This window comes from Moschus berezovskii, chromosome 3, assembly GCF_049115385.1.
Source record: "Moschus berezovskii isolate FMDL1 chromosome 3, NW_MosBer_1.0, whole genome shotgun sequence".
NCBI lineage: Eukaryota > Metazoa > Chordata > Mammalia > Artiodactyla > Moschidae > Moschus > Moschus berezovskii.
This window is the reverse complement of record NC_142462.1, coordinates 83,851,689-83,878,867: the sequence shown is the minus strand read 5'-3', so window position 1 is coordinate 83,878,867 and position 27,179 is coordinate 83,851,689. Positions and strand designations below refer to the sequence as shown.

The 27,179-nt window shown below is 40.1% G+C and overlaps 1 protein-coding gene across 3 annotated transcripts in view; it reads right to left on the bottom strand.

Moving 5' to 3' along the window:
- STEAP2 (STEAP2 metalloreductase) overlaps positions 1 to 23,274 on the bottom strand; it is a 31,069-nt gene extending 7,795 nt beyond the window's left edge. Inside the window, exons 1-4 of one of the 3 annotated variants that reach the window (XM_055421041.2) lie at positions 23,091 to 23,274; positions 6,754 to 7,278; positions 3,696 to 4,223; positions 647 to 811 (exon numbers count right to left, since the gene is read on the bottom strand). In XM_055421041.2, coding sequence (XP_055277016.2) covers positions 647 to 811; positions 3,696 to 4,223; positions 6,754 to 7,245 — 1,185 coding nt within the window. In that variant the 5' untranslated portion in view covers positions 7,246 to 7,278; positions 23,091 to 23,274. The other 2 variants (XM_055421039.2, XM_055421040.2) reach the window with 2 other exon arrangements.
- Positions 23,275 to 27,179: the final 3,905 nt, after the last annotated feature.

Here is a 27,179-nt window from a genome sequence, read left to right as displayed (position 1 = left end):
GTAGGGTCTAATTTTGAATTATATATTTTTTAAATATGCAAATTCATTAAATAGCTATTACTAGAGAAAGTGAATGTTTAACTTATCATACAACAAATGTTATTTTGAAATCCCTCATATACATATGTATACAACTGATGTACCAAATACATATACTAACAAGATTCATAAAGCCGGTTGCTTGTCATAATCCATTAACCTAGTTTTGTTACTGCCTGTGTTTGTGTGTATATACACATTTCCTTGAAAATATTCAGACTGAGCTTCTCTCCGCTTGGATTACAACTAATGAAACTTTTCTAGACAGATTAAGATGACTCAGAATATAAAATAAGTCTCCACTGAGTTGACTTTGGTAGTAAATTTGATCTAAGATGACTTGCCTTCCACTTTCTATTCCTTTTTAAAATAACCTGTATCTATAACATAGTAGGTAGTGCTATCAAAACTTCCAGTAAAGTCCTGTACTGATCTTTTACTAACTAAACCAGAATGGTCCTAAGCTGGCCTCTAGCAGCACATATTCCACGAGCTTCTTGCATAAACAGCAGTCCCAGAGGCATTCTTTCATAAGGAACATATTTAAAATTTAACTGTAGTTAAAATTCTGTACCACCCATCCCCTCACCAAACAAACACCATGTACCTGAATGAAACTGAATTCCCTCCAGTTTAAAGCATTGCTCACTGAAGGGATAGAGGTGACTGCCAGGAGGGAAAGTAAGCCAAGGCTCATTATGCCAAAGGAAATATACATTTCAATTCTCCAGACTTCTTCCTCGTTCCAAGAGTTTTCAATATTTGCATGAACCTAACAAGAAAGCAAATGTGAATTTCCTTTGTTTGGTAGAACATTAACTGATTCAGCACAGAGTTCACTCTTGGCCTAAGAATATGTCATACACAGACATATTTAAGTTGCACTAACTCAATTTAATGAACTGTTATGGAGAACCTATTACTGGATGGTATTTGTTCCAGGAGTGTGGGAAAGAGAAGAGAGAGTTAAACAGAAAGAGGACTAAGGTCCTCTCCTTCCTCACCCATGTGTGATAAGGGTAGTTGACACATTTGTAATACATCGTGCTGACATGGACTCTGGAGTCCCAACACTGAAATACTGAGTGGTTGGTTCCAGAGGGAGACTAAAGAAGTAGTGGCAGTTAGTTTTCTGGTACTTTTAAAAGTTGGTTTCAACGTGGTTCAATATTCTGGCCTTAGTTCAACTTAGAATCCAAGCAGGGCATTTCTAAACTTTGTGCCTTCCTTTCTCACAGAATATGTTGATTTACCTCTTTCTTCTTTCCTTCTTTTCCCCAGGAAGTTGAAACTGCCCTGAGGATAAAGCCCTAACGAGCACAAGTATTTATCTACGGAATGAGCTCATTAATATACTTTTCAACTGGCTAGTTGCCTCATTCAGTACTTTTCCAAATGTCTTCCCCCTTACACCGATAATGCACATATAATCAAGCCAGACTTTAACTCTGAATATGTCGGATTCTGCATAGGAACTACTTTTAGAATTGTCTGTTTACATGCAAACAATATAATTAGAGTATAAATCAAGGTTTGGATTCCTTGGGTTGAAGCTTTGATCTATTCAAGGAAAACAGGTTCTAACTTAATACCAGCTTGACTTTTTGTCCACTTCCAGGTAATCAAACTGAAGTTTAGTTCAGGTAACCATACCTGAACCATGCCAGGTAACCATACCTGAAGTTTAAAAAAAAGAGAGAAAAGCTATTTCTTAGCCCCTAATTTACTGAAGCAATCAACACCAACATTCTGAAAGAAGCCACAGAGCTCCTCTGTGGAGAAGAGGTTCTTACTATCTCATTTGGCTTCTATACATCAATACAGAATAACAGCATACCCCAGTAAACCTGGAGACTACAACCTGTATCTATCTATTAATACCTGCCCTCCCAATTCACCCCTTCATTCCATGAGTATGTTTTTTGAGTGTCTACAATGGCACAGTTCCAGGCATGAGGCATATATCAGTGAGCAAAATGGACAAAGACTCCTCCTCTTGTGAACTTATATTCTGATGAGAGAAGGCAGAGAACAGTAAATAAAGAACACAAAGTATGTTAGGAGGAAAATACTATTGAACAAAGAGAAGGTACAGCAGGGGAAGTAGGAGAGGCTGGGAGTACCAGGGTTGAGTCAGAAGCAGGTGGCAGAATGTAAAACAGTGTCCAATGAGGGCCTCGCTGAGGAGATAAGAACTTGATGAAAAATTTTCACTTTCTGAGGTATGGGGAAGTCATTCTGGCTCATACATGATTTGGTTTGAACTTTATAACTAAGAACATCCAGTCTTATGTACAAACATACATTGTACATCAGCTATACCATTAAAAAAAAGAATGCTGCCCACCATCAAGTTTTACAAAGGGTTTAATCACAATCCATTGTCAGTTCACAATGGGCCATGAGGAGAATTCAGGAGGAAAATAGAAGGATGAGGCTTTCTGGGCTATGAAATATTGGCCCCTAGATAGTTAAGATGCATACCTCTGGGAGAATTTCAATGACCCCAGACTCCTGCGTCTTCCAATACATAGAAAAACACTGAAATTATTAACTTGAAATATCTGTTCTTTGTGATTAGTAGTAATCCTTTATCAAGGATGTATACTTGACCACACTTATTTCCTAGCTAAAAATTTCATATACATTCTGGCTCCTTCCTTGCCTCTTCAGAGCAGTCCCCTCAGAGTTACTGAGAGGTTGTTTCCCAGGTTATAGTCTTCAGCTTGGTGTGGATAAAACTCTCTTCTAATCTGATTATTGATTGTTTATTATTTTTGTCAACAAATTGAAGACTTGAAGAAGGTGAGGAAGCTGGTAGAATAGATATCAAAGCCTTACCATTCATTTAAGAGAAGTGGTTTTTAGAGAAAATGGCTTAAAGAACATCAATCTAGTAATTTTCTTTCAAATTATTTTAGGTTTTATTGTTGAAACAAGTGTAATTACTGGATGCTACACACTCTGACCATAACGCTTTGTTTCCTTATAAAATGCAAAAGCTCTTACAATTTGTTTGGTATACTGTGCTCAACTTTCACTGAAAAATGCTACATCAAAGAGCTTCAATGAAACCCCTGATATTTACTGAATGGAAATTGTTGAGGAAAATCATAGTCTATGCCATCATCAAGCCAATTACACGAGGCTCTCCCTGAGATTTTCTTTGAGTTAAGTGCTAGAAAAGCTTCACCTGAGGAACCAGCACCTTTCTTGCTTTTTGATAACAAAAACCAGCAATCCTGACTTGCTATTCTTTTTTATATTTTCACTAGGCTTAATTTTATTGTATGTGTTTACTAAAAGCTGCCTTATTATTTCACAGAACATGGCCAGTTACAAAATAATTAACTGATGCTGAAAGTAATCATTGCAGTTGTAACAAAAAAGGAAAATAAAACCCAACTCTTCACTTCTCTGCTTTTATTCTGCAGAGAAAGGGATGACAGAAGCTTTAACTATAAATTATTCTGAATTAGCCATATAATTCTATGCAAAAACCTTGTTTAAAGAATAATTCTTTCCCCTCCCTAAATATACCAACATTTCTATTACCAAGTATATAAAGTTTTACACTATTTTAAATCTTAGTTTTTATAAATTATACTAATGAAGTATTTTACTAGCATCAGATAAATATCAAACATGCTCCATACCTGCTGATAAGCCATGTTGAGAAACAAGTATCTCTCTGACCTTCTCATTGGTAAGCAGAGGCTGTAGGCAACATGGACCGAAGCGAAGAAAAAGCTTAATAATCCAAGCTGTTTTCTACACTGTAACCAGGTCTCCAACCACGGTGGAAATCTCCTATACTTGGTGCCATAATAAAGCTGATAAGCAGCTGCCAGGAGACCTGCCAGGTAGACCAGGGACAGCAAAGTAATGGCAACTATGGGCAAGGTCTTATTCACAATCTCAATAGGAATCTTGTAAAAGTCACTCTGCTGGTTTCTAGCATAGGGATGAATCACATCTCTGACAAAAGAATAAAGAAAGAAAAATGTGGCCAGGCTTATGGCTACCACCACTGGCCCTCTCCAGAGAGTAAACAGTCGCAGGGGTAAATTTTCAATCTCCCTGGCTGATGATAACGATCCCAAGTCAATGGGAATGAAATTCAATTGACGGGCAAGTTCAATAACCTGTTGTCGAGCTTGAATATTATTGCTGCAGATATAAACCTGTGGGAAAAAAACAGGAGACTCACAATTACCATTGTTGCTTATAAAAATGGTAACAATCACATGCTCCATTTAATCCATGGTGCATTATGTATGATGACCTTGAGTGATACAAAAAACTAAGGTGATAAAGCATTTGTTAATTTATTAATCTATTTATTTATAGGTTAAGATAGTATTGTCAAAACACAACAAAGTCCTTGCTAGCTTCGATGACATGAAATGAAAATGCAGAAAAATCTAGCGTGAACCTGGGACCAAGTCCTCAGGGGAAGGGAGGCAGGAGGAAAGATTTCTAAACCACGTGCTTCTGAACAGATAAGGTAAGGTCTTCTCTTCAGTAGTCTAGGTGGAATTCAAGCTGCTGGCCATGCCCCTCCCCCATCCAGCTCCCACATTCCTGCAGGGCGTGGGCTGGGGCTGGTTCTCCAGGCTTTTGGTGGACAGCTTAGCTTTAGGACTGCAGTGATTCTGCCAAGCAGAGCGATTGCAAGCAATGCCCTTTATGGCTATTCAGCAACGGAAAAGATGAATATGCTGAATAAGCATGAGATGGTTGAATTTGCAATGAAGACTTCTAAATTATGTCATGATGCTATACTATTTATAAAATTTACCTTCTGGCTTAGAAACCAATTCACCAAAACCATGGATAATTTCAGGTATATTACTTCATTGGTCAGAATTATAAAATTCTTTCATCTTTAAATGAGGATAATATATTTGGTGGGGGGAAAGGGCATTATTAGGTTTAGTTAATTTAAATAGTAAAAGTAACTACCGTTTGATGTGATCGAGATCAGTAGGGGTGAGGGTGGGCTTTCAAGCTACCAAATACTTGTATATATTGTAATATGGTTGAGAAGTCAACAAATATTTGTTGAACACCAAGTTCATGCTGGAGTGAACCTGGATTAGTGTTAGAAAAAGTTTGCTGTAAAATCTCTGAGTGATGTTCAGGGAAACAAATTCCTAAATATATTCCTGAAGATGTTTATATACGTGCTCTGGAACAGACCACAGTGAAATTCTTGCCTGATAAACCTAGTTATATAATGGAAAGAATGTAGACTTCTTAGGATTATTTTTATCTAACGTTAGCCATATAAATGAGAAAGTCTATACCATTAGAACTTCTAAAATGGAACAGTGAAGGTAGAGAAATATATATCAAAGAAATAAGGAAAGGCATTCTCAGTTTATTATAGGTGTGACAATGGTAAATTAAACTTTTTTATTTAATTCATTGGAGAAAAACACTAAAAATTATAAAACTTTATAATTTACTTAAAAGGATAAATCAAACATATGTAAAGGCACAAGATACAAATGAAACTGTATTTCACATTGAACAATCTCTTGTTCCATAATTTATTTTGTTGAGTATTAAAATTATCACTAATACGGGCAAAGGATTAAATTCAGGTTTATATCTCATTTACTTGATTTGATCTATCGCTAAACCTTGGTGGATATGCAAAAGAAAAAAAGGTTTCAGAACAGTCTCTAGGAAAGTATATATTCTTTTACTAGGTCTTCCAAATTAAACACCTGAAAACGAATGGTTAATCGTGACTCTCATATGCAGCATGCTATGCTGTGCTGTGCTTTAGTTACTCAGTCCTGTCTGACTCTTTGTGACCCCATGGACTGTAGCCCTCCAGGCTCCTCTGTCCATGGGGATTCTCCACACAAGAATACTGGACTGGGTTGCCGTGCTGTCCTCCAGGGGATCTTCCCCACCCAGAGATCAAAACCATGTCTTTGGTGTCTTCTGCATCCCAGGGACAGCGGAGCCTGGTGGGCTGCCGTCTATGGGGTCGCACAGAGTCAGACACGACTGAAGCGACTTAGCAGCAGTAGCAGTAGCAGCAGCATTTCAGGCAGATTCTTTACTGCTGAGCCATCAGGGAAGCATTAAATGCAGCATACAGTGATGTAAATACTTGAATTTATTTTCTAAGACATCTAATCAACTGTCTTTATGGGTAAAAATAATAGTATTTTATCATCTTGCTCCAATATAATGCATAACTACACTTTTGAAAGATTTTTAAGGTGCACTACTCTATGTGTTTACTTATAAACGCAGAGATGGAACACTGTTTACCAAATAGGCAAACACTGTTTACGTCTTTTTGTTTGCAAAGAAAGGAGGAGAAAGGAAAGAAAGGGTGGGAGGAGGAGAGGCAAAGGAAAAAAGACATGTCTGAGATTGTTTTAATTTTTGAGAAAGCAAGGAAATGGCCCATTATTCATCTACGAATCTTGTCTTTTTCTTCAATTAGCTGATTATGATAGGAAAAGTCAAGTTATTTTCTCAGATTTTTACATCATTTTGAGGATAGAAATATGTCCTTACAAGGTCAGGACACGAATCTTCAGGAGCTCATACATAGTTTTCAAAAGGATAATCATGGGAGAGCATAAGAATTCGTTTTTTAGGTATATATTTAAGTATATATTTAAGTATCTACCTATTTAAGTATAAAATTCCAGCTAAATAAGAATAAAATGTAAAAATACATACCTGCCGGCTGGCATCCTTAGGTCCTAACTGAAGTGCCCAAGCTGAGATAACATTAAATCCTTTCACAATCAAGGAGTCCGGGAATAACGAAGCCAAATATTCTGCATTGGATTCTGGGTATTGGTTTACCCTCATATTATTGCTCACATCAATCAGGATTTTACCCACAAGCAGATGTCTCAGGTCCCACAGGGAGGTATAATGTTCTCTATGTATAGCAACAAATATTATATTTGTTTTTATTAGAGCATCTTCATGGTGAGTGACATCTACTACATGAGGAAAAAATTCAGAAGCAAATTTAGGATTCCTGCTTCCTATTACCACATGATAGCCACATCTAATAAGTCGAATGGTCAGGGATTTGGCAAAATCCCCACTTCCAATTACACCCACAGTGACCTTCCTTGCATCTTTGATACCATTTATCCCATTAGGCAAAAACGTTTCACTAAGACTCTTGGGGCTTCCCATCATGGAGATTGATTCCATGATATGGACTCTTCCAAGATCACCAGGGATATCCTAGGGGAGAGAAAATAAAGCACTCATCAATTACTTATTACCAAACATGCATACACTTTTAGATGTTATAACAACATCCCTGTTTCTAGAGGTAAAACAATCTGGCAAGCTATATAACATCAAACACCACGAGACACAATTTGTAAGCCAGAAATGGATCTTGAAATAGAAAAATGAACTGTCACAAAGTTGATGTGCTTAAACTGGAGCTTCTCCAATTTGAATGTGCATTTGAATCATCTAAGAATCTTGTTAAAACGCAGATTCTGATTCAGTAAGTCTGGAGTGAGGCCCAAGATTCTGCATTTCTAATAAGGTGATGCCAATGTTGCTGGTCTGTGGGGCCCCTCTTTGAACAGCAAGCCTCTAAAGCACAAAAGGAAAGAGAATGAAGTTTTCAGCAAGGGAGAACTTTTTAAAAAACATAGTTGCAACCAGTGTGAAAATTCAGTTTCTCAGCAGACCAGAGGCAGCAAAGTCAGAAATGCCACTAGAGGTAAAGAAGGACTGTGAAAATTCATCATAGCTCATGAGACAAGAGAAAATAGACAAACAATAGTAAAACCCAAAGAACCATTTATAACTCCAAACTGTCTAGAGTCATTTGGGACTACCTCAGTAGCTAGTAAGGGCTTTATTATTAAATGAGAGTAAGCTAAATCAACTACTAAAAAAATGAAATCTGGGGTTTACTGTTTTCAGAAAAGTAGCCATCAAAATATAATAAAGAATTAAATACTATAGAGTTCTGTCATCCACCTTATGTCTCATTAACTTATCATCGAGAAAGTTTTCCCGTATAAAGGGGGTTCAGTTCAGTTCAGGTCAGTCAGTCGTGGCCGACGCTCCGCGACCCCATGAATCACAGCACGCCAGGCCTCCCTGTCCATCACCAACTCCCGGAGTTCACTCAAACTCATGTCCACAGAGTCGGTGATGCCATCCAGCCATCTCATTCTCCGTCGTCCCCTTCTCCTCCCGCCCCCAACCTTTCCCAGCATCAGACTCTTTTCCAGTGAGTCAACTCTTCTCATGAGGTGGCCAAAGTATTGCAGTTTCAGCTTTAGCATCAGTCCTTCCAATGAACACCCAGGATCGATCTCCCTTAGAATGGACTGGTTGGATCTCCTTGCAGTACAAGGGACTCTCAAGAGTCTTCTCCAACACCACAGTTCAAAAGCATCAATTCTTCGGCGATCAGCTTTCTTCACAGTCCAACTCTCACATCCATACATGACCACGGGAAAAACCATAGCCTTGACTAGACGGACCTTTGTTGGCAAAGTAATGTCTCTGCTTTTTAATATACTATCAAGGTTGGTCATAACTTTCCTTCCAAGGAGTAAGCGTCTTTTAATTTCATGGCTGCAATCACCATCTGCAGTGATTTTGGAGCCCCAAAAAATAAAGTCTGACACTGTTTCCACTGTTTTTCCATCTATTTCCCATGAAGTGATGGGACCAGATGCCATGATCTTTGTTTTCTGAATGTTGAGCTTCAAGCCAACCTTTTCACTCTCCTCTTTCACTTTCATCAAGAGACTTTTGAGTTCCTCTTCACTTTCTGCCATAAGGGTAGTGTCATCTGCATATCTGAGATTATTGATATTTCTCCCAGCAATCTTGATTCCAGCTTGTGCTTCTTCCAGCCCAGTGTTCCTCATGATGTACTCTGCATATAAGTTAAATAAGCAAGGTGACAATATACAGCCTTGACGCACTCCTTTTCCTATTTGGAACCAGTCTGTTGTTCCATGTACAGTTCTGACTGTTGCTTCCTGACCTGCATACAGGTCTCTCAAGAGGCAGGTCAGGTGGTCTGGTATTCCCATCTCTATCAGAATGTTCCACAGTTTATTGTGATCCACACAGTCAAAGGCTTTGGCATAGTCAATGAAGCAGAAATAGATGTTTTTCTGGAACTCTCTTGCTTTCTCCATGATCCAGCGGATGTTGGCAATTTGATCTTTGGTGCCTCTGCCTTTTCTAAAACCTGCTTGAACATCTGGGAGTTCACGGTTCACATATTGCTGAAGCCTGGCTTGGAGAATTTTGAGCATGACTTTACTAGCATGTGAGATGAGTTCAATTGTGTGGTAGTTTGAGCATTCTTTGGCATTCCCTTTCTTTGGGATTGGAATGAAGACTGACCTTTTCCAGTCCTGTGGCCACTGCTGGGTTTTCCAAATTTGCTGGCATATTGAGTGCAGTTCTTTCACAGCACCATCTTTCAAGATTTGAAATAGCTCAACTGGAATTCCATCACCACCACTAGCTTTGTTCGTAGTGATGCTTTCTAAGGCCCCCTCGACTTCAGGGACTCTCAATTAGTAATGTGTTTATGGTCTTAAATTACACAATACTTATGAAATCTTTTTCTTCCCTTATTTTGCATTGGTTGCCTTGAATATAATGCAGTTATTTTTTTTTTTTTTCGGAAAAAATCTGTCAAATTCTTTTTTTAGTGACTAACACCTGGAAAGTTCATATTTGTAGTAACTTGCTCAAGAATACTAATCAGATGGCCATGAATCAGTGTCACTGTTGGGTCTGAATGAAAAACACTCTTCCATTTTATCTGCAATGTTCAATTTCTTTTATACTAACAGCAGATGTGGATCTCTTCAGAGAACTTAATGGATTTTACAGGAACAGGTGGAATGTTTTTCAAAAACATGTTTTTCTGGTTTTTTAGTAACTGGAATTTGAAATTACTGGAGCGAGGAAAATTCAACTTTTTACCCTAGAAATGGAACATGTTCAATGACTCCAAATATATCAGTAAATTACTCATCACTTCATGGGAAATAGATGGGGAAACAGTGTCAGACTTTTTTTGGGGGGGCTCCAAAATCACTGCAGATGCTGATTGCAGCCATGAAATTAAAAGGCGCTTACTCCTTGGAAGGAAAGTTATGACCAACCTAGATAGCATATTAAAAAGCAGAGACATTACTTTGCCAACAAAGGTCCGTCTAGTCAAGGCTATGGTTTTTCCCGTGGTCATGTATGGATGTGAGAGTTGGACTGTGAAGAAAGCTGATCGTTGAAGAATTAATGCTTTTGAACTGTGGTGCTGGAGAAGACTCTTGAGAGCCCCTTGTACTGCAAGGAGATCCAACCAGTCCATTCTAAAGGAGATCAATCCTGGGTGTTCACTGGAAGGACTGATGCTAAAGCTGAAACTCCAATACTTTGGCCACCTCATGCGACGAGTTGACTCACTGGAAAAGACTCTGATGCTGGGAAGGATTGGGGGCGGGAGGAGAAGGGGACGACAGAGGATGAGATGACTGGATGGCATCACTGACTCGATGGACGTGAGTTTGAGTGAACTCCGGGAGTTGGTGATGGACAGGGAGGCCTGGCGTGCTGTGATTCATGGGGTCGTGGAGAGTCGGACACGACTGAGCGACTGAACTGAACTGAACTGAATCTTTAGAAGGATAATAATATTACCTGATACTCATATAGCACACACTGTGTGCCAGCTCTTGTGCTTTATAGATTAACTGACTTCATCCTCACAACTACCTTGTGAGACAGGTACTAATATTGTCATGCCCATTTTGCAGATGAAAAAACTGACACATGCAGAAAATAATTTGTACAAGGTCACAAAAGAGAAACTAAGGAACCAGGATTAGAATCCAGGCAATCTAGCAAGGTATGTGTCATTTGGGTGCCTGGAAGGAATTAAAGAAAGATATGGGGGCAGTGGCAAGGTGGAAGAGAGATGGTTGTGTTCATATTAGTACATTCTCCTTCTTCAGCCATGTCATTGCTCCGTAGCATTACCTAGTCATCTCAGTGTCTAACTTGGGTCCTGGGAAAGGGGAAAACTCACTATTTTTTAGTCTGTTACATGTTTCATTTCTCACTTTTCAAGTTATCCGTTCCGTTCCGTCGCTCAGTCGTGTCCGACTCTTTGCGACCCTGTGGACTGTAGCCTACCAGGCTTCTCCGTCCATGGGATTCTCCAGGTAAGAATACTGGAGTGGGTTACCGTTTCCTTCTCCAGGGGATCTTCCCGACCCAGGGATCGAACCCGGGTCTCCCATATTGGGGGCAGACGCTTTAACCATAAGTGGCGATAATTATCTGCTTTCCCTTGGGGTGATCTCACACACCCTGAAAAGCAGGGGTGGGGGGAGTGTCAGAGGCACTAAGGTGGTACAAAACTGTCAGCATCCTCCAAGAGATATTCCTGGTATTTAGAAAATCAGGAGCAGTTTAAGAAACCAGAAGTAATTAAATCAATGCTCATTTCATTAAACAATTCAAGGTGAACTGACTGACCTACCGATAGTCATATATATTATCTAAGAGTAAAGAGAGCTACTAGATTCTCACACAGGAAACCAAGTTTCCTATATCCCAGTCTCAAGTTCTTCTGAGTAGAGATCGTAGCATCTCCCAAAATGTAAGAATTGCAAAATCTTTAAATCCAAGAATCATGATGATCAAGACCTTTTTAAATGCAAGCAAAAATAAAAACAGTATCACTGATCTGCTTATTTTACAAAGTAAGTTCAAACCCCTTCTGTAAATCAGAATGTGAACAAGTAAAAATACATTAGGGCCTAATAATGTCATCTCTGGGTACCTCATAATACCATGTATCTTATACATATTAATAGATGACTCTGTCCTAACATGTCTGGGTCTTATTCATATTGTATTTCTAATGGCAAGTTTTAACTGAACCCTTTAATAATATGACTGTGCCTATAAATAGAAGTTGGTCTAATAAATGAGACTCTTCTCATCAAAGTTTTAAGTAATGTAAAAGCATTCATGAGGAAAAAAAACAACTTTTAATGGATTTGAGAGATGGATTATTTGTATACTGCTGAAAGCATATGATAATGGCACATACTATTTCGTACTTTGCAATATTTTCACATATATTACCTTATTTAATTTTCAGATGGCTGTGAAGTACATACTATGCCCATCTTAAAGATGAGGAAACAGAGGCTTAGAGAACTTTAGCAATTTATCAAAGACAGTGCACTTTGTAGTTAACACAACTCAGCTTCACATATAAGTCTTTTGACCTCTGCTAATGGAGGCCTGGCGTGCTGTGATTCATGGGGTCGCAAAGAATCGGACACGACTGAGCGACTGAACTGAACTGAATTCTAACACTGCAGTGCAAACATTGTATGGGATATCTTAAAACTATCAAGATCACCAAAAGTCACCCATTAGTTTTATTCTCCAAAAGAAATACTAACTCTAAATAAAGTATGAATCATAGCTCAGATAGTTTTAGGTAAACCCAAAGCTATAAAGTGGGCAAACTCCAGGAGATAGTGAGGGACAGGGAGACCTGGTGTGCTGTAGTCCATGGGGTTGCAAAGAGTTGGACATGACTTAGAACTAACTGAACAACAATTACAAAGCTATATCGTTTGGATTTATAGCTATTAATCAATCAATCATCAGTAAATCCAAATTTTAGATCAAAACGAACCAAAGACCTAACTTTATTAATACTATAAAAAAAAAACATGATTGATTGCTGGGTAATTCTTGGAGAACCCCCAGGTAGCAACCCATTTTCTGTGGGGGCACTGCAAATACCGTGAAGGTATATACTGCTTCTCGAGGGGAGGAAAAAAGAGCCAAGTAGTATGTGTGGATCCTGTGGAACTCACCTGTACATAGACCTGAAAAGCACCTCCTCTCCACAAACTATGGGTGCTGAGACACTGGAGTAAAAATCCCATGAATCTCCTTTCAATTCTGTAAGCCATCATTTTGGATCACTTAGTTAACAGCTGAGCTGAAGTTTACAATTGTGATGTCCATAAAAAATGGGGTTATAAGGGACTTTCCTTGGTCCAGTGGCTCAGACTCTGAGCTCCCAATGCAGGGGCCCTGGGTTCGATGCCTGGTCAGGGAACTAGATCCCACATGCCACAACTAAGATCCTGTGCAGTGAAATAAATAAATATATTTTTACAAAGTAAGAGTCATAAGTACCTTACATTGTACATTTCCACTGACAAGGAGTGATGCAACTATAATCTAAAGGGAAACCTGTTTTTCCGTGGTCCAGCATGAATTTATTCAGGCCACTGTATACTTTGCACAGAAGAGATAAAGAAGAGAAGCACAGCGCTTACACTTAAGTTTACATTCCATTTAAGAAAAGACAAGATATACTTGGATTAAAAAGCAAGAGAAAGAAAAACAAACTCATATCAGCATATAATTAAGAATTAGATAGCATGATCAGAGCATAGTTATTCTAGAAAATCAGGGAGAGAAAAGTATCACATGGTGTCTCCTTACCTCAAATCATTCTATATATATGAATTGTACTTGCAAAATAATCTCAAAATTACACAGAATGTTTCAAGGGAGGTACGCTACAGGTTCCTTCTAGCTTAAAACCTCAAGGACCCAAAATTAAATTTGGTTTTCTGTGACCTTACTTTCAAAGTACTAGGGCACTGGCTCCCAAATATGAAGCTATCACTGGTCAACAGCAATTAAAAAGTATATGGATACCGTAGGGAGTTTTTCATAAAATTATTCAATTTGCTAAGCTGTCCTTTCCTCTGAGAGTATATCTTAACTAACTTTAGGGGTCAAAATGTCTGTTTTTCATAAAAGGATAGTGATAAAAGTTGTTTGAGTTGGCAGTCCTATATAGATCCTCTCCCCTCCTTTTAATTTTACTGGAAACTCTTATATAAAAGTGCTCTTTAAGCCTTTTGGAGAGAAAACCTTTCTGGGGAGAGTGGGGAAAGCACCCTGGACAAGTTTCCTGCTGCTGGAGATGTCTGCTTAATCCTCAGATGACATATCAAATATCCCCATCTAATTTTATGTAACTAGAGATTTTACTATCATGATCTTTGGGTTGCAAAAAGATAACCTCTACATTCTCTCAGTATTTAAATAAACATAAAACCCAACTGTTTATGGGCTTCCCTGTGGTTCAGTTGGTAAAGAATCCACCTGCAATGTGGGAGACCTGTGTTCAATCCCTGGGTCGGGAAGATCCCCTGGAGAAGGGAAAGGTTGGCCACTCCAGTATTCTGGCCTGGAGAATTCCATGGACTGTATAGTTCATGGGGTTGCAAAGAGTCGAATACGACTGAGCGATTTTCACTTTCACTTTCAACTGTTCATAACAATAAAGAATTTCTTTGCGGGAGAGTTGGGGTCTTTTTTTTTTAGGCTTTCATTTTTTGGAAGACATTTGTAAGTCCTTTAGACAAGCACAGAAGCAAAGCTGCAATTCTGCTTGAAAAATCGGAATATGATTTCTTAACACAGCAGTTGTCCAAGTATGGTCCCTGAACCAGCATCAGCAGTACTGAGAACTAGTTAGAAATGTGAATTCTTAGGCACTATCCCAGACCTCCTAAATCAGAAACCCTGGGGGTGGAGCCCAGCAATGTGTTATAAAAAGTCCTCAGGTGGTTCTGATGCACATTAAAGTTTGAGAATAATTGCCCAATGTAATGCAGTCCAACCACTATTCACCATTTGAATATTAAAATCCACTTAAGTCAGATTATTAAATTGTTTCAGCTGAAACTCTTGGGTAATTTGTATGCATCCTCATTTAAAAATCATTCTCTCAAAATTATGAAACAGTAATTTTATTAAAACTATGCAGATTTATTCTTTGAAATTCTGTTTATAAACTATGGTAATTACGAATGATTCATTAATATTCATACTTGGATCTGAGTCTCTTTTTGTGTTCGTGTTTTCTAGAACCAATTGAATTTTCAGAAAAGAAATATAATAGCATTATAGCAAAAGCTTAACTAACTCCAAGCCTTCCAGACTTTCAAATAACCTGAATTTTAATGAGATATGCAAAATTACAAGTAACTCCCAAAATATTTCCTAGGCTCAGTATGTATTCATTATATACCTTTATATGGGTATGATTTTATGATATTTCTAGGTTCTAAATCACCAAAACTTTATATGTTTATTATGTTGAAATTACTAGGGAAAGAAAGCAGTCTAATTCATGGTAGGAAGATTTTAAACAAAAAAGCTTTCTGGTTAAATTTAGGTTAGTCTAGAAATTCAATTTTAAAAATGTATTGCCTGACAACTTCAGTTGATAAAAATATTTTAGGATCTTCTTCAATAAGTTAAAGCAACAACATCCTTCTAAGACCTTCCCACCAACCCATTTTTCCTCTATGTTTAGGCCACAGAAGATGCTATACACGTCCTTCCATCCACCTTATAAGAAAGCCTATTACATCAAGCACAATCAGGGGTCTTGTGCATACCTGGCCTCTCATAGCAATGCAAACTGAATAACAAGGGGGTATGTCATATTCCCAAATGAAGCTGGGAATTGTAGGTTATATCATGGCTGATATAATCTCCCCATCTTATGTGTTGCAGATTATACTTTGAGATAAGGACACCTATGCTTGGTGGTGGTGGTTTAGTCACTAAGTCGTTTCCAACTCTTGTGACCCCATGGGCTGTAGCCTGTCAAGCTCCTCTGTTCATGTGATTTTCCAGGCAAGAATAGTGGAGTGGGTTACCATCTCCTTCTCCAGGGGATCTTTCCGACTCAGGGATCGAACCTGGGTCTCCTGAATTACAGGCAGATTCTTTACCGACCGAGCCACCAGAGAAGCCCACACCTATGTTTATTGGCTATCAAATACAAATTTTCCTGTGTTGTAGCGACTTACAAATAAATAATCTTCTATGAAAGACCTAGCACTCTAGCCTCTACACAAACCTGTTTCCCCTTTCAATGCCATACCATAAACAGGTTAGAAAAGGCACCGGTGCCCACTGGGTGCTGTGAACTGTAGGGATCGCTGATGATTGACATCAACTTATTTATTTTTGACATCAATTTAGAAATCTGTCCACAGCCAAAGGTCATAAGGATACTCACCATCAATCCCCAACCATTCCCCTATCCAGTGTCTTATTGAGCCTGACCCACCAGGCATTCAGCTAGGTATTAACACTTCAGTGACACTAAACAAGTACTGGCTTCTTGGTCTTCTAAACAATATGATGAAATTATAAATATTGAAGCATATATAGCAACTAAAAACAGCTTTATGGAGGTATAATTTACATATCATGAAATCTACCCATTTAAAATATATAAATTAATGATTTTCAGTATATTTACAGTTATGTAACCATCACAACAATCCAGTTTTTAGAACATTCCCACCAGCAATAACTGTTATTACTCAAATTTTAATAAAAACTTGCTGAGAGCATATGCCTCATTTTTGTTTTTTAAACTAGTATATGCTTCTTTAAAAAAAAGAATCCTTCTTCCTCCAATGTCCTGAACATCCCACTGGCTTTCACACAGCAGAGTGTGGCCTGACTTTTGCTGATTCTGCTCAGTACTATGGGTATAGTAGAGGTACCTATTACTTGGCTTAAGTGGAGAGGCAGAATCTCAGTCTCAGAGCTGCCTCTTTCCACAATGGAGAACAACCTTCTAAAGCTGTGGTTCTCAACTCCAGCTGCACATTCCAGTGACCTGAGGAGCTTTACCACATAGTGATACCCAGTCACCACCACCCCTGAACCCAAGATTTTTATTTAATTAGTCTAAGGTTCAGTCTGAATTTTTTAAGAGATTTTTTCATTAGGATTTTAAACGATATCCTTCAGTTCAGTTTAGTCCCTCAGTCGTGTCCGACTCTTTGCGACCCCATGAATCACAGCACGCCAGGCCTCCCTGTCCAGCACCAACTCCCAGAGTTCACTCAAACTCAAACTCATGTCCATCGAGTCGGTGATGCCAACCAGCCATCTCACTCTCCGTTGTGCCCTTCTCCTCCTGTTCCCAATCTTTCCCAGCATCAGAGGTGCTTTAATTTGCAGCCAAGATTGACAACAACTATACTAAAAGAGGCAGGATTCAACCACATACTCATTTGGGTATTTGGAGATAACAGATATGGCTTTTTGATGCTCAGTCACATTTCTTGTCACATTGTTGTTTGTAATAATGAAAAGTAACCCTAGCAAGAGAGTAACAGTGGCCCCTGGATGCTGGAAGCTGGAGAATGCAGCCCTTTCCCTTGCAGGCTCTGAGCTGTCTCAGAAGGTCCACTCACTATTTTGCAATTTCCTATCTTCATTTTTTGGAAAGGACAGTGCCATTCCTTAAAATGTGTCATCCCACCGCACAGCATACTTTGTTCCTGTTATTTCATAACATTCACATTTCAGAGTGTTCCAGTAAGAGTGTCCTTCTGTCTGACTAGGGATTTTCTCCTCAGTTCTTCAGGCATCATAGTTTCCCCTGACCTGAGCAGACAAGGGTTTCCGGGTGGACCGATTATCAAGCTTTAATGTGGGTAGGATCACCTGAGGATCTTGCTACAATGCACATTCTGATTCTCTAGGTCTGGAGAAGGCTTGAGACCTGCCTTTCTTCCAAGTTCCCAAGTGATGGTCCTAGTTCATGGGCCAGACTTGGACTAGCATGGCCCTCGAGTTTCTCTACCTTTTCTTTTGATCTTATTTACAGGTGACACAGACTAAATAAATGAGAAGACTATGACATTTATAGAAAGTTTTGTTTATGTGGTGTCAAGGAGAAAGAAGAGGCCTAGGCTTCTGAAATCATTTTGTTATCATGAATTTCAGTTTCCTTTGTTAAAACAAAAAAGTTGCACTTGACTCTACAGTCCTTTCCAACCTAAAATTCTTTTGTTTCTAAGACTAATAGCTATATAATAATGGGGATTGCTAGCTTATATTTCGGAGAAGGCAACAGCAAGCCACTCCAGTACTCTTGCCTGGAGAATCCCATGGACGGAGGAGCCTGGTGGGCTGCAGTCCATGGGGTCGCTAAGGGTCGGACACGACCAAGCGACTTCACTTTCACTTTTCACTTTCACACATTGGAGAAGGAAATGGCAACCCACTCCAGTGTTCTTGCCTGGAGAATCCCAGGGACGGGGGAGCCTGGTGGGCTTCTGTCTATGGGGTCACACAGAGTCGGACACGACTGAAGTGACTTAGCAGCAGCAGCAGCTTATATTTAACACTATGACACTTCAACTTTGTGAGCTTTACTTAACAGTATGATTTAAGTAGTACAGAGGTTCCTTGAAATTTCAAGGTCACAGTTTTCCTGAGTGGACCTTTCACTTAATGTATGCATTTAATCCCTGAAGTATGTTGTTGTTGTTGTTGTTGTTTAGTCGCCAAGTCATGTCCGACTCTTTGCGACACCATGGACTGCAGCACACCAGGCTTCCCTGTCCCTCACCACCTCCTAGAGTTTGCCAAAGTTCATGTCCATTGAGTCAGTGATGCCATTCAACCATCTCATCCTCTGTTGTCCCCTTCTCCTCCTGCCTTCAATCTTCCCCAGCATCAGGCTCTTTTCCAGGGAGTCAGTTGTTCACATCAGGTAGCCAAAGTATTGGAGCTTCAGCATCAGTCATTCCAATGAGTATTCAGGGTTGATTTCCTTTAGGATTGACTGGTTTGATCTCCTTGCTGTCCAAGGGACTCTCAAGAGTCTTCTCCAGCACCACAGTTTAAGAGCATCAGTTCTTTGGTGCCTTCTTTATGGTCCAACTCTCACATCGATCCATGACTACTGGAAAAACCATAGCCTTGACTATACAGACCTTTGTTGGCAAGATGATGTCTTTGCTTTTTAATACACAGTCTAGGTTTGTCATAGCTTTCCTTCCAACAAGCAATTGTCTTCTAATTTCTGGCTGCAGTCACCATCCAGTGATTTTAAGAGCCCAGGAAGAAAAAATTTGTCACTGCTCCCACCTGAAGTATATTATCAAGCTAAGAATTCTATTACACTCAGATACATCACCTCCTAAGATGTTCAATTTAGTGGAGTTTCCTTGACATTCCTCTGGCTGAATGGCAGCTGTTGTACTATATTAATTTTATAAAACAGAACCACATTTGTTTCACAAACATTTAGAACATTAATTATTGGATGATAATAACTCTGAAAGGACTGCTGTTCTCAGAGATCTTGATGACTTTCAAAGCCTGCTGATTTGGATCTGTTACCAAGAAAAGGTAATCCTCTGGGGCCAGGCAATAGGTTGGTGTATTTTTTACTTTGCAGGCTACACTGAACCTTTCTTCTTCTGTCCTGCAAACCCCAAGCTCCTTTGAAGCTCATGGCAAAATGAAACATCCTCTCCCTATGCGCTACTGATTTCTGGCTTATTCATTATTACTAGTGACTTTGGCCCCCAATACCAACACAGTCTTCCTCTCTGCCCCAGCAGTTATCATGTCCACTACTTCATCATTCAAATGGATGAACCATTCAATCTCACGGCTTCATTTCCTTCATCTAAGGCAACAAATCTTTGCCTCCACCTCACCTCAGATATCTCCAAGCACTACCTCTTGGCCTTCCAATAATTTAGTAAAATACTCACACTGATAATTCCAGATAGCAGGAGCAATCAGATCTGTTTACTATATTCTCACTCTACTGGTTTCTTTATCCATCCTAGATTTCACAGTCTGTACTTATCATTACTCACTTAAAAAGATGGACTCTTGTTACACACTAAATGTTTATTACCCTACCCAAACTATTTATATGTTGAACTCCTAACTCCCAATGTGAGGATGTTAGTATGCACAGCCTTTGGGAGGGGATTAGGTCACAAGGGTGGAACCCTTATCAACAGGGTAAAATAGAGCCCAAAGAGCTCTCTTTTCCCATCTGCCATGAGGTCACAGAGAGAAGTCTATGAACCAGGAAGTGGGCCCCTACCAGATTGAATCTTCCAGTGTCTTGATCTGGGACTTGCCAGCCTCCAGAACTGTGAGAAATAAATGTCTGTGGTTTAAGCTACCCAGGCAGTGGTATTCTGTTATAGTTCCTTTCCATCACATCTACTTGGCAAATCTCTAATTGTGGAAGAACCCAACTATCCATTTTCACTGTTATCTGTACTCAATTTGGTGAAAGCTGCTAAAGAAAAATCTGAAAGCTCACCTTAAATTCACCATTATCAATCTCACCTATCAAAGGACAATCTGTCCATTTCTGGCCTGGACACCATCCCTTTTCTCCTTCCAAGCAGCTTTTGTTATGATCTCCTCAGAGACATCTCAAAGTTAACAGGCTAAAAATGATACAGCTTTTTCTACTCAGATCTATTCACATTCATCCAAATTTTCTCCTCTCAGTAAATGATATCATTACCCACCATTTGGGCTTCCCTGGTAGCTGAGGTGGTAAAGAATCCTCCTGCAAAGCAGGGTACATGGGTTCGATCCCTGGGTCAGGAAAATCCCCTTGAGAAGGGAATGGCTACCCACTCTAGTATTCTTGCCTGGAAAACCCCATGGACAGAGAAGCCTGGCAGGTTACAGTCCATGAGGTTGCAAAGAGTCAGACAAAACTGAGCAACTAAGCACACATACCCATCATTTGGTCAAGCCAGAAATCTAGAAGTGAACTTCAAGTCCTTGCTTTCCCTCACCCTTAACGTAAAACCCAACACCAACTTCTGTTTTCCAAAATATTTCTTAAAAATCTCTCTCCAAGGACACCAGCTTAATCCAAGTCTCTCTCATCTTTCACCTGAACTCTGCAGGCATTTTCTAATGGGTCTCTCTACTTAGTTCTTCGCTTCTTTCCAAACCATTCTCCAGGTAGCAGCTAAGACAGTCTTAAAATGTAGATCAGATGATATCTTTCTGATCTGATCACCTGCTTAAAAATCAACGGCCTCATGTTGCATTTTGAACTACAGTCACCTTCCTGACCTACGGGTTTCCCAGGTGGCAGTGGTAGTGGTAAAGAATTCGCCTGCCAATTCAGGAGACGTGGGTTCAATCCCTGGGTCAGGAAGATCCCCTGGAGAAGAAAATGGCAATCCACTCCACTATTCTTGCCTGGAAAATTCCATGGACAGAGGAACCTGGCCAGCTATAGTCCATGGGGCCACGAAGAGTTGGACACAACTCAGCCCTCACTCACACACCTTTCTGACCTAAATGAATCTGACCTGAAGGCTCTGAATGGACTAGCTAGCCCCAGTATAACTCTTCAATATCATCCTGTATGACTGTTTCTCCCTATGTTCCAGTCACAGAATCCTTTCCTTGAAGTAGAAAGGACCAATCACTTTCCCATCCTATGAACAGGCTATCATGTCTCTTCAGTAAAATGATTCACTCCAATTTTGTTTTGTTTTGAGCCCGTCAAGTTTCCTTTCTTACATAATTATTCTTTACTCATTGACCAAGAAAAATCAGCTCCCTCAGGGTAGAACCATGTTTGTCTTGTCCATCACTCCCTCCACAGTCTCTGACACATAGTGCATAAGAATACGATAAATATTCTTGTCAAATGCATCCAAAAATGTCATGGACAAAAGAGATGTAATAGGTCTCCGGATAAGATACCTCATTTTGCTGATGAAGACAGCAAGCCCACAGGCCCAAAGGGGGTGATATATTAATGTCATAGTTAAGTCAATTCATGATTACTGGCTGAACACAGAATAAATGCATCTCCCCGATGTCCTGAATATGTTCTTCACTGAAACTGCAGTATTAAAATATAATTATTCTCACTATAAGTCTGTTTTCCATGTCACTAGATAATAAAAAGTGACCTGGATATACAGCTTTTCATTTCCTTTCTGCACAATTTGCTCAATTCATCATTACTGATATTGTCTCATTCCGTCAACATCTCTCCATCCCCTACCCCCTCACACCCCCACCTCCCCAAGTCTGACTAGCTAAGACAAAGAAACTGTAGCCTTTCAAATGATGTTTCTAAATATGTTTCAAAATCTCGAGGATGGGTATTTTTCTTCTGAAAAGAAACAGAGACAGCTGCAGACATAAAAAAAACAACAGAGACTTAGAGAAAGAAAAAATAAATAAATGGAGATCAACACGACGAAGAAATAATATAGGTGAAAAAAGTATGTGGGTGTGGCGGGGATGTGGTTTGCAGAGAACTAAAAAGGTTCCCAGCGCGGGGGTTGTTAGCAGGACTAGGATCCAATCAGTTAAGAGAGTGGGGGTGGGGCAGGAGTTGAAATTCTACTTCTCCCACTTTCAAGGTGATGAGTGATAAGTAACCATGACCTGGAATAAGTTTTTCCATCTAAAAAATGCACTGCCTGAGGGGCAAAAACTGACACCAATCCTTCTCCAAAGCAGTAAGGAAGATAATAATTGGAAATCTCTCGACAAAAATTCTCTTTATCTCTCTGCTCTATTTTAAGAGCAAGATTTTTAGGCCATAATTTTCAACAAGTTTTGGCTGTGGCTGAATACAGGGCTTAGATAATTTAGGACACTCAAAGAAGAGGCCAATTACTTTCTAACACATAATGGCCTAAACACACCACGGTCACATCATTGGGTAATAAACAAAATGACTACTAGAAAGATATACAGGTTCGCAAAGCAGCGCTGCCGGATCTTCAGTGAAATACGCTGCGTGAACCTAAAGTGGCTAGAAGAGTATCAGGCAGGCTAAGGTAACCTGTCCGTCCTTTCCCTTCGTTCCCTTGGGCCACATCCTACCTGGGACACTGTCTCTTCTGGCCTCCTTTCTCCTGGGCCCAACCAACCGCAGGACTTTCTGGGAGCTCGGGGAAGTAGGGGACGGAATCCATGGAACTGACTCCCTCCCCACTCCCTGCCTCAAGGTACCAGGCGATCAGGAACCCCAGAAGCTCAGCGGACGCCGCAGAATCCTGGGAAAGAGGCATGCTTGGCACCGACCGCATCTTGACCCCCAACTCTGCAGCTGCCACCGCGTCTGGCGCTCTCCCCAGCAGACTCACCTCCGCGCCCTCCGCGCAGGGCAGGGGCGGGCCTCGCAGCTCTCGCCAGCAGTGCCGATTCCCGGGGGCCTCCCCGGGCTCTAGGGCCTAGGGACCGTGCCTCCGGCTGGCGGCTTGCAGGGTGGCTGCCGCTGCGGTCGCGCTCGGGCAGCTTCCCCGCCTCCCCAAGCTGGATCGAGCAGGGCTGGGGAGCACGGAGAGGAGGGAGGGAGGGAGGAGGGAGGCGGGAGGGAGGCGCGCGGAGGCCGGCCTCGCAAGACCCACCGCTAGGGGCTGCGCGCTGGGAGCGTGCAGAGCGCGGAGCGGGACCGGGGACCCCTGGCGAGCTAGGTGGGAGAGCTGAGGCGGCGGGGGAGGAGTCGGAGAGCTCAAGAGAGGGTGAGGGGAAGATTGGGGAGAGCCCGGGAGTACGTGGAACATCAAGAAGTGCAAGCAGAGCGGCGGGGAGTGCTGGCCGTACGGTTCCAGCTTGGCGCTTCCCCCACCCTCTGCACCTCCCGGGAGCCGCTGCGTATCCACCCGTGGCCCGAGCCTCCCTGCAGGGCTCCGCCAGGATTCATTTTGAAGCCGCTTAGAACAGTTGAGCCCACTTTTCTCCTCCATTGCTTGGGTGCTGTACAGCCGCCTTTTTCAGTCTAGACTTTGCTTTTAATTACACCCCCGCTCTCCCCACTCTCAGTTCCTGACAAGTCTCCAAGAAACTGCGCTTTTTATCCTGTACTTGTTTTTTCCCTCACCTCTACCCACCCAAATCATCTTTTGGTTTGACTGTGTCCTTGGAATAAAATGTTCAGAAATGCCCTTTCATCAACAACATTTAACAACGGGCATAGGAGAGGGATAGGAGAGACCCCTCAGAGCTGGCGGACCACATAGCAGTTTGTTAGCTTTGACCTTCACTCTAGCTGGTGGTGCTTGAGCTTGGTGTAGGAGAAAAAGAGGGTTAGGTCGAGAGTGGGGGGGCGGGGGGCGGTGAACGGCAGGCGAGGTAGGATACCTGGGTTCCTGGGAAAGCCACTTAACTGCCTAGGCCACAATGGCCTTGAGTGTTCAGAGGATTCCTGAGCTGTAAGGCCACCTTTGGTTTGAGGATTATGTAAATAACAACCCCCCCCACCAACCCCGCAGATTACCAAATAGCCAGGTATCCTTCATCTTTTGTGCTGAAGATGCAGGCAGAAGCAAGAGATCTTTATTCTCAAATGTCAAATCGATTTACTGAAGATTCTCAAATTTGGGGAATTAGTTTTCATACATCAGTAAATCCCCATTTCAGCAAAAATTTAAGTTCAAAAAAGAATCTCTTCTGGTGTTTTATTAACCAGGGGGGAAAAACTCTTGAAGCAGGTCTTGGATCGATTACTGGACACTGCACTTTCCCCTTTGCAGTCTATACCGAGATTAACCTTTGCAAATGCTGCTTTGGAAATGCATTCTTTGTTTGACTTGACATGTGCCCCCTCCCCCACAGCCAAATATTAAGTTCAAAAGTTTAGGCATGAGCTACCAGTTAATGATGTGTCATGATGTGGTGGCACTGGCATCTGGTAAAATTATTTCCACGTTGGTAACTGGGAAAAAAATAATTAAATTTTGTATTAATTTTTATTATTTTGTTTCAACACTGCTCAGAACTAATGAAATTAGTATTTTTAACACTTCTATGCAAGGAGATCCAACCAGTCCATTCTAGAGGAGATCAATCCTGGATGTTCATTGGAGGGACTGATGCTAAAGCTGAAACTACAATACTTTGGCCACCTCATGCGACGAGTTGACTCACTGGAAAAGACTCTGATGCTGGGAAAGGTTGGGGGCGGGAGGAGAAGGGGACGACGGAGAATGAGATGGCTGGATGGCATCACCGACTCTGTGGACATGAGTTTGAGTGAACTCCGGGAGTTGGTGATGGACAGGGAGGCCTGGCGTGCTGTGATTCATGGGGTCGCGGAGAGTCGGACACGACTGAGCGACTGAACTGAACTGAACTGATAGGGCAGGTAGAGGAAATTCATGAAACTTAGTAGATGAAGTGTTTAGCTTTCACTTGTTCTTAAAATATACAATAGCATTATGTAACTTCCACAAGGGTTATTAAAAACAAAGAATTTTTAAGTATCCTAAACTATAAGTTATTGTATCAGGTAGGTAAGACATATATTTTAAATATTTTTAATAGCTGTCAACATGGATTTGAATTATTCAGAAAAGTCAAGTTATATGTGAAATCGCTTATCCTAAAAGAGAACCAATGAGTCAGTAATTTGCAATTTCCAGAAGACATGTCTACTTGAACTATTTAAATAAGACATTCTCGATGGAAAATCTCATGTCACCGTATGTGTTCCCCAGAATTGTTGGTATTGATGCAAACGTGATTCCTTTCAACTGCTTCCATGGTTACTGTCATGTTTACTCCAGTTGTCATTTGGAGTTGCAGAGTATAAAAATGATTTTGCAAGATTTTTCCAGGCCATAACACGCTCTCTGAGAAATCCCTTTAGTTCCATGAAGTAGTAATGGATTCCACTGAAGTCCAGCAATAAGTTATTAAGTGGATTTTTAATGGCCTAGAGATGTTCACACAATATTTTCTTTGAAGTTATTATACAATTGAATAACTTTAGAGTGGTCATTTCTAAAGTATGTAACTTCAAGCTCTAGTCCCTCAAAATGCTCTTCCAAGTAATGCATTCACTACAAAAGTGTTTATTGAGATCCTGCTGTGTGTGATGTGCTTCCGTCTATGGGGTCACACAGAGTCAGACACGACTGAAGTGACTTAGCAGCAGCAGCAGCTGTGTGCCCTGGCTAAGGCACTTGGAAAATGGTGAAGAACAGACATACTTACCTGTCCCATTAGAATTGATAGTTTGGGGACAATAAATTCCAGTGAACAAGTACAAATGAGATTTACACAAGCAAAATAAATGTAAATCATGATGAAAATAACAGACTAAAATAACAGATAACATAAATAATATGATGAACTTCTTTATTTTAGAGATTCACAGTGCAAATTAGTGGGTTAAAGGCTCTGAGAATTTCTACCTAAAAGACATTTCCTTTACTTCTCCCCAACAAATTCCCAGACTTTTTTTGAGTACTGAATATTAATGAAATAGAAACATTTTTGTGAAATACTGCTCTCTGAAACCAATAAACATAAAATTCTGTTAACATTACCTTACATTTTTTGTCAATGCATATTCATGTACTTTAATAAATTTATATATAATACATCTGAAATAGATTGAAGATAAAATTATATACATTTATAAGTACATTAATAAATTTTGGTAGATTTATAAGAATATGTTTCATAGATTTTGTCTGAAGACAAAATGATGTAGACACATTTATAAATCTGTTAAAATGTATGAGTGTATATCTAAGACATATTTTGTGGCTAACATTGTTTCATGAATGACTTTGCATACATCAGTATAGTCCAGATGCTTATAACTTTTTATTGCTATAGTTCATAATATTAGTATAGAATTGTTTTCTTTACCCTGAGCTTTAGGAAAATACATTTTTTTAATTCTTTTGCTATTACAACTAACACTGCCTTAACCTCTTTGAAAAATTTGCACTTTGCTATAGTAAGTGGAAGGGATATTTCTGATACCAGTATTTTATTAAACATTTAAAATGTATATTTTAAATTATAATCTACAAAATTTCAGTAAAAGCAGATTTGATTCTGGATCTCATAGATGACCATGTTGTAACCAAGTACAAGTATGTAATTTCTGAACGCATGATTTTTTGCATTTATCATGGCATTGGTGCCTAGCAATATCACCCTGTCAAAGTCTAATGAAAGATCTTAGAGTTGAACAATAAAACAACAAATAATCCAATTATAAAATGGACAAATGATTTGAATGTATCTGTGGACTTAGTTTCTAAGAAGACATTCGCTTCAAGTGAAGACCAAATAACATTAATTTGTGCTTTTTAAGGTGTAGTTAACAGCTGACAAAAGAGAAAAAAAGGGATGGGAGAAATTAGTCACTCTTCAACTCATTTTAATTAAAAATTTATTTTATGTAAGTTATAGGTATACAACATAGTGATTCACAA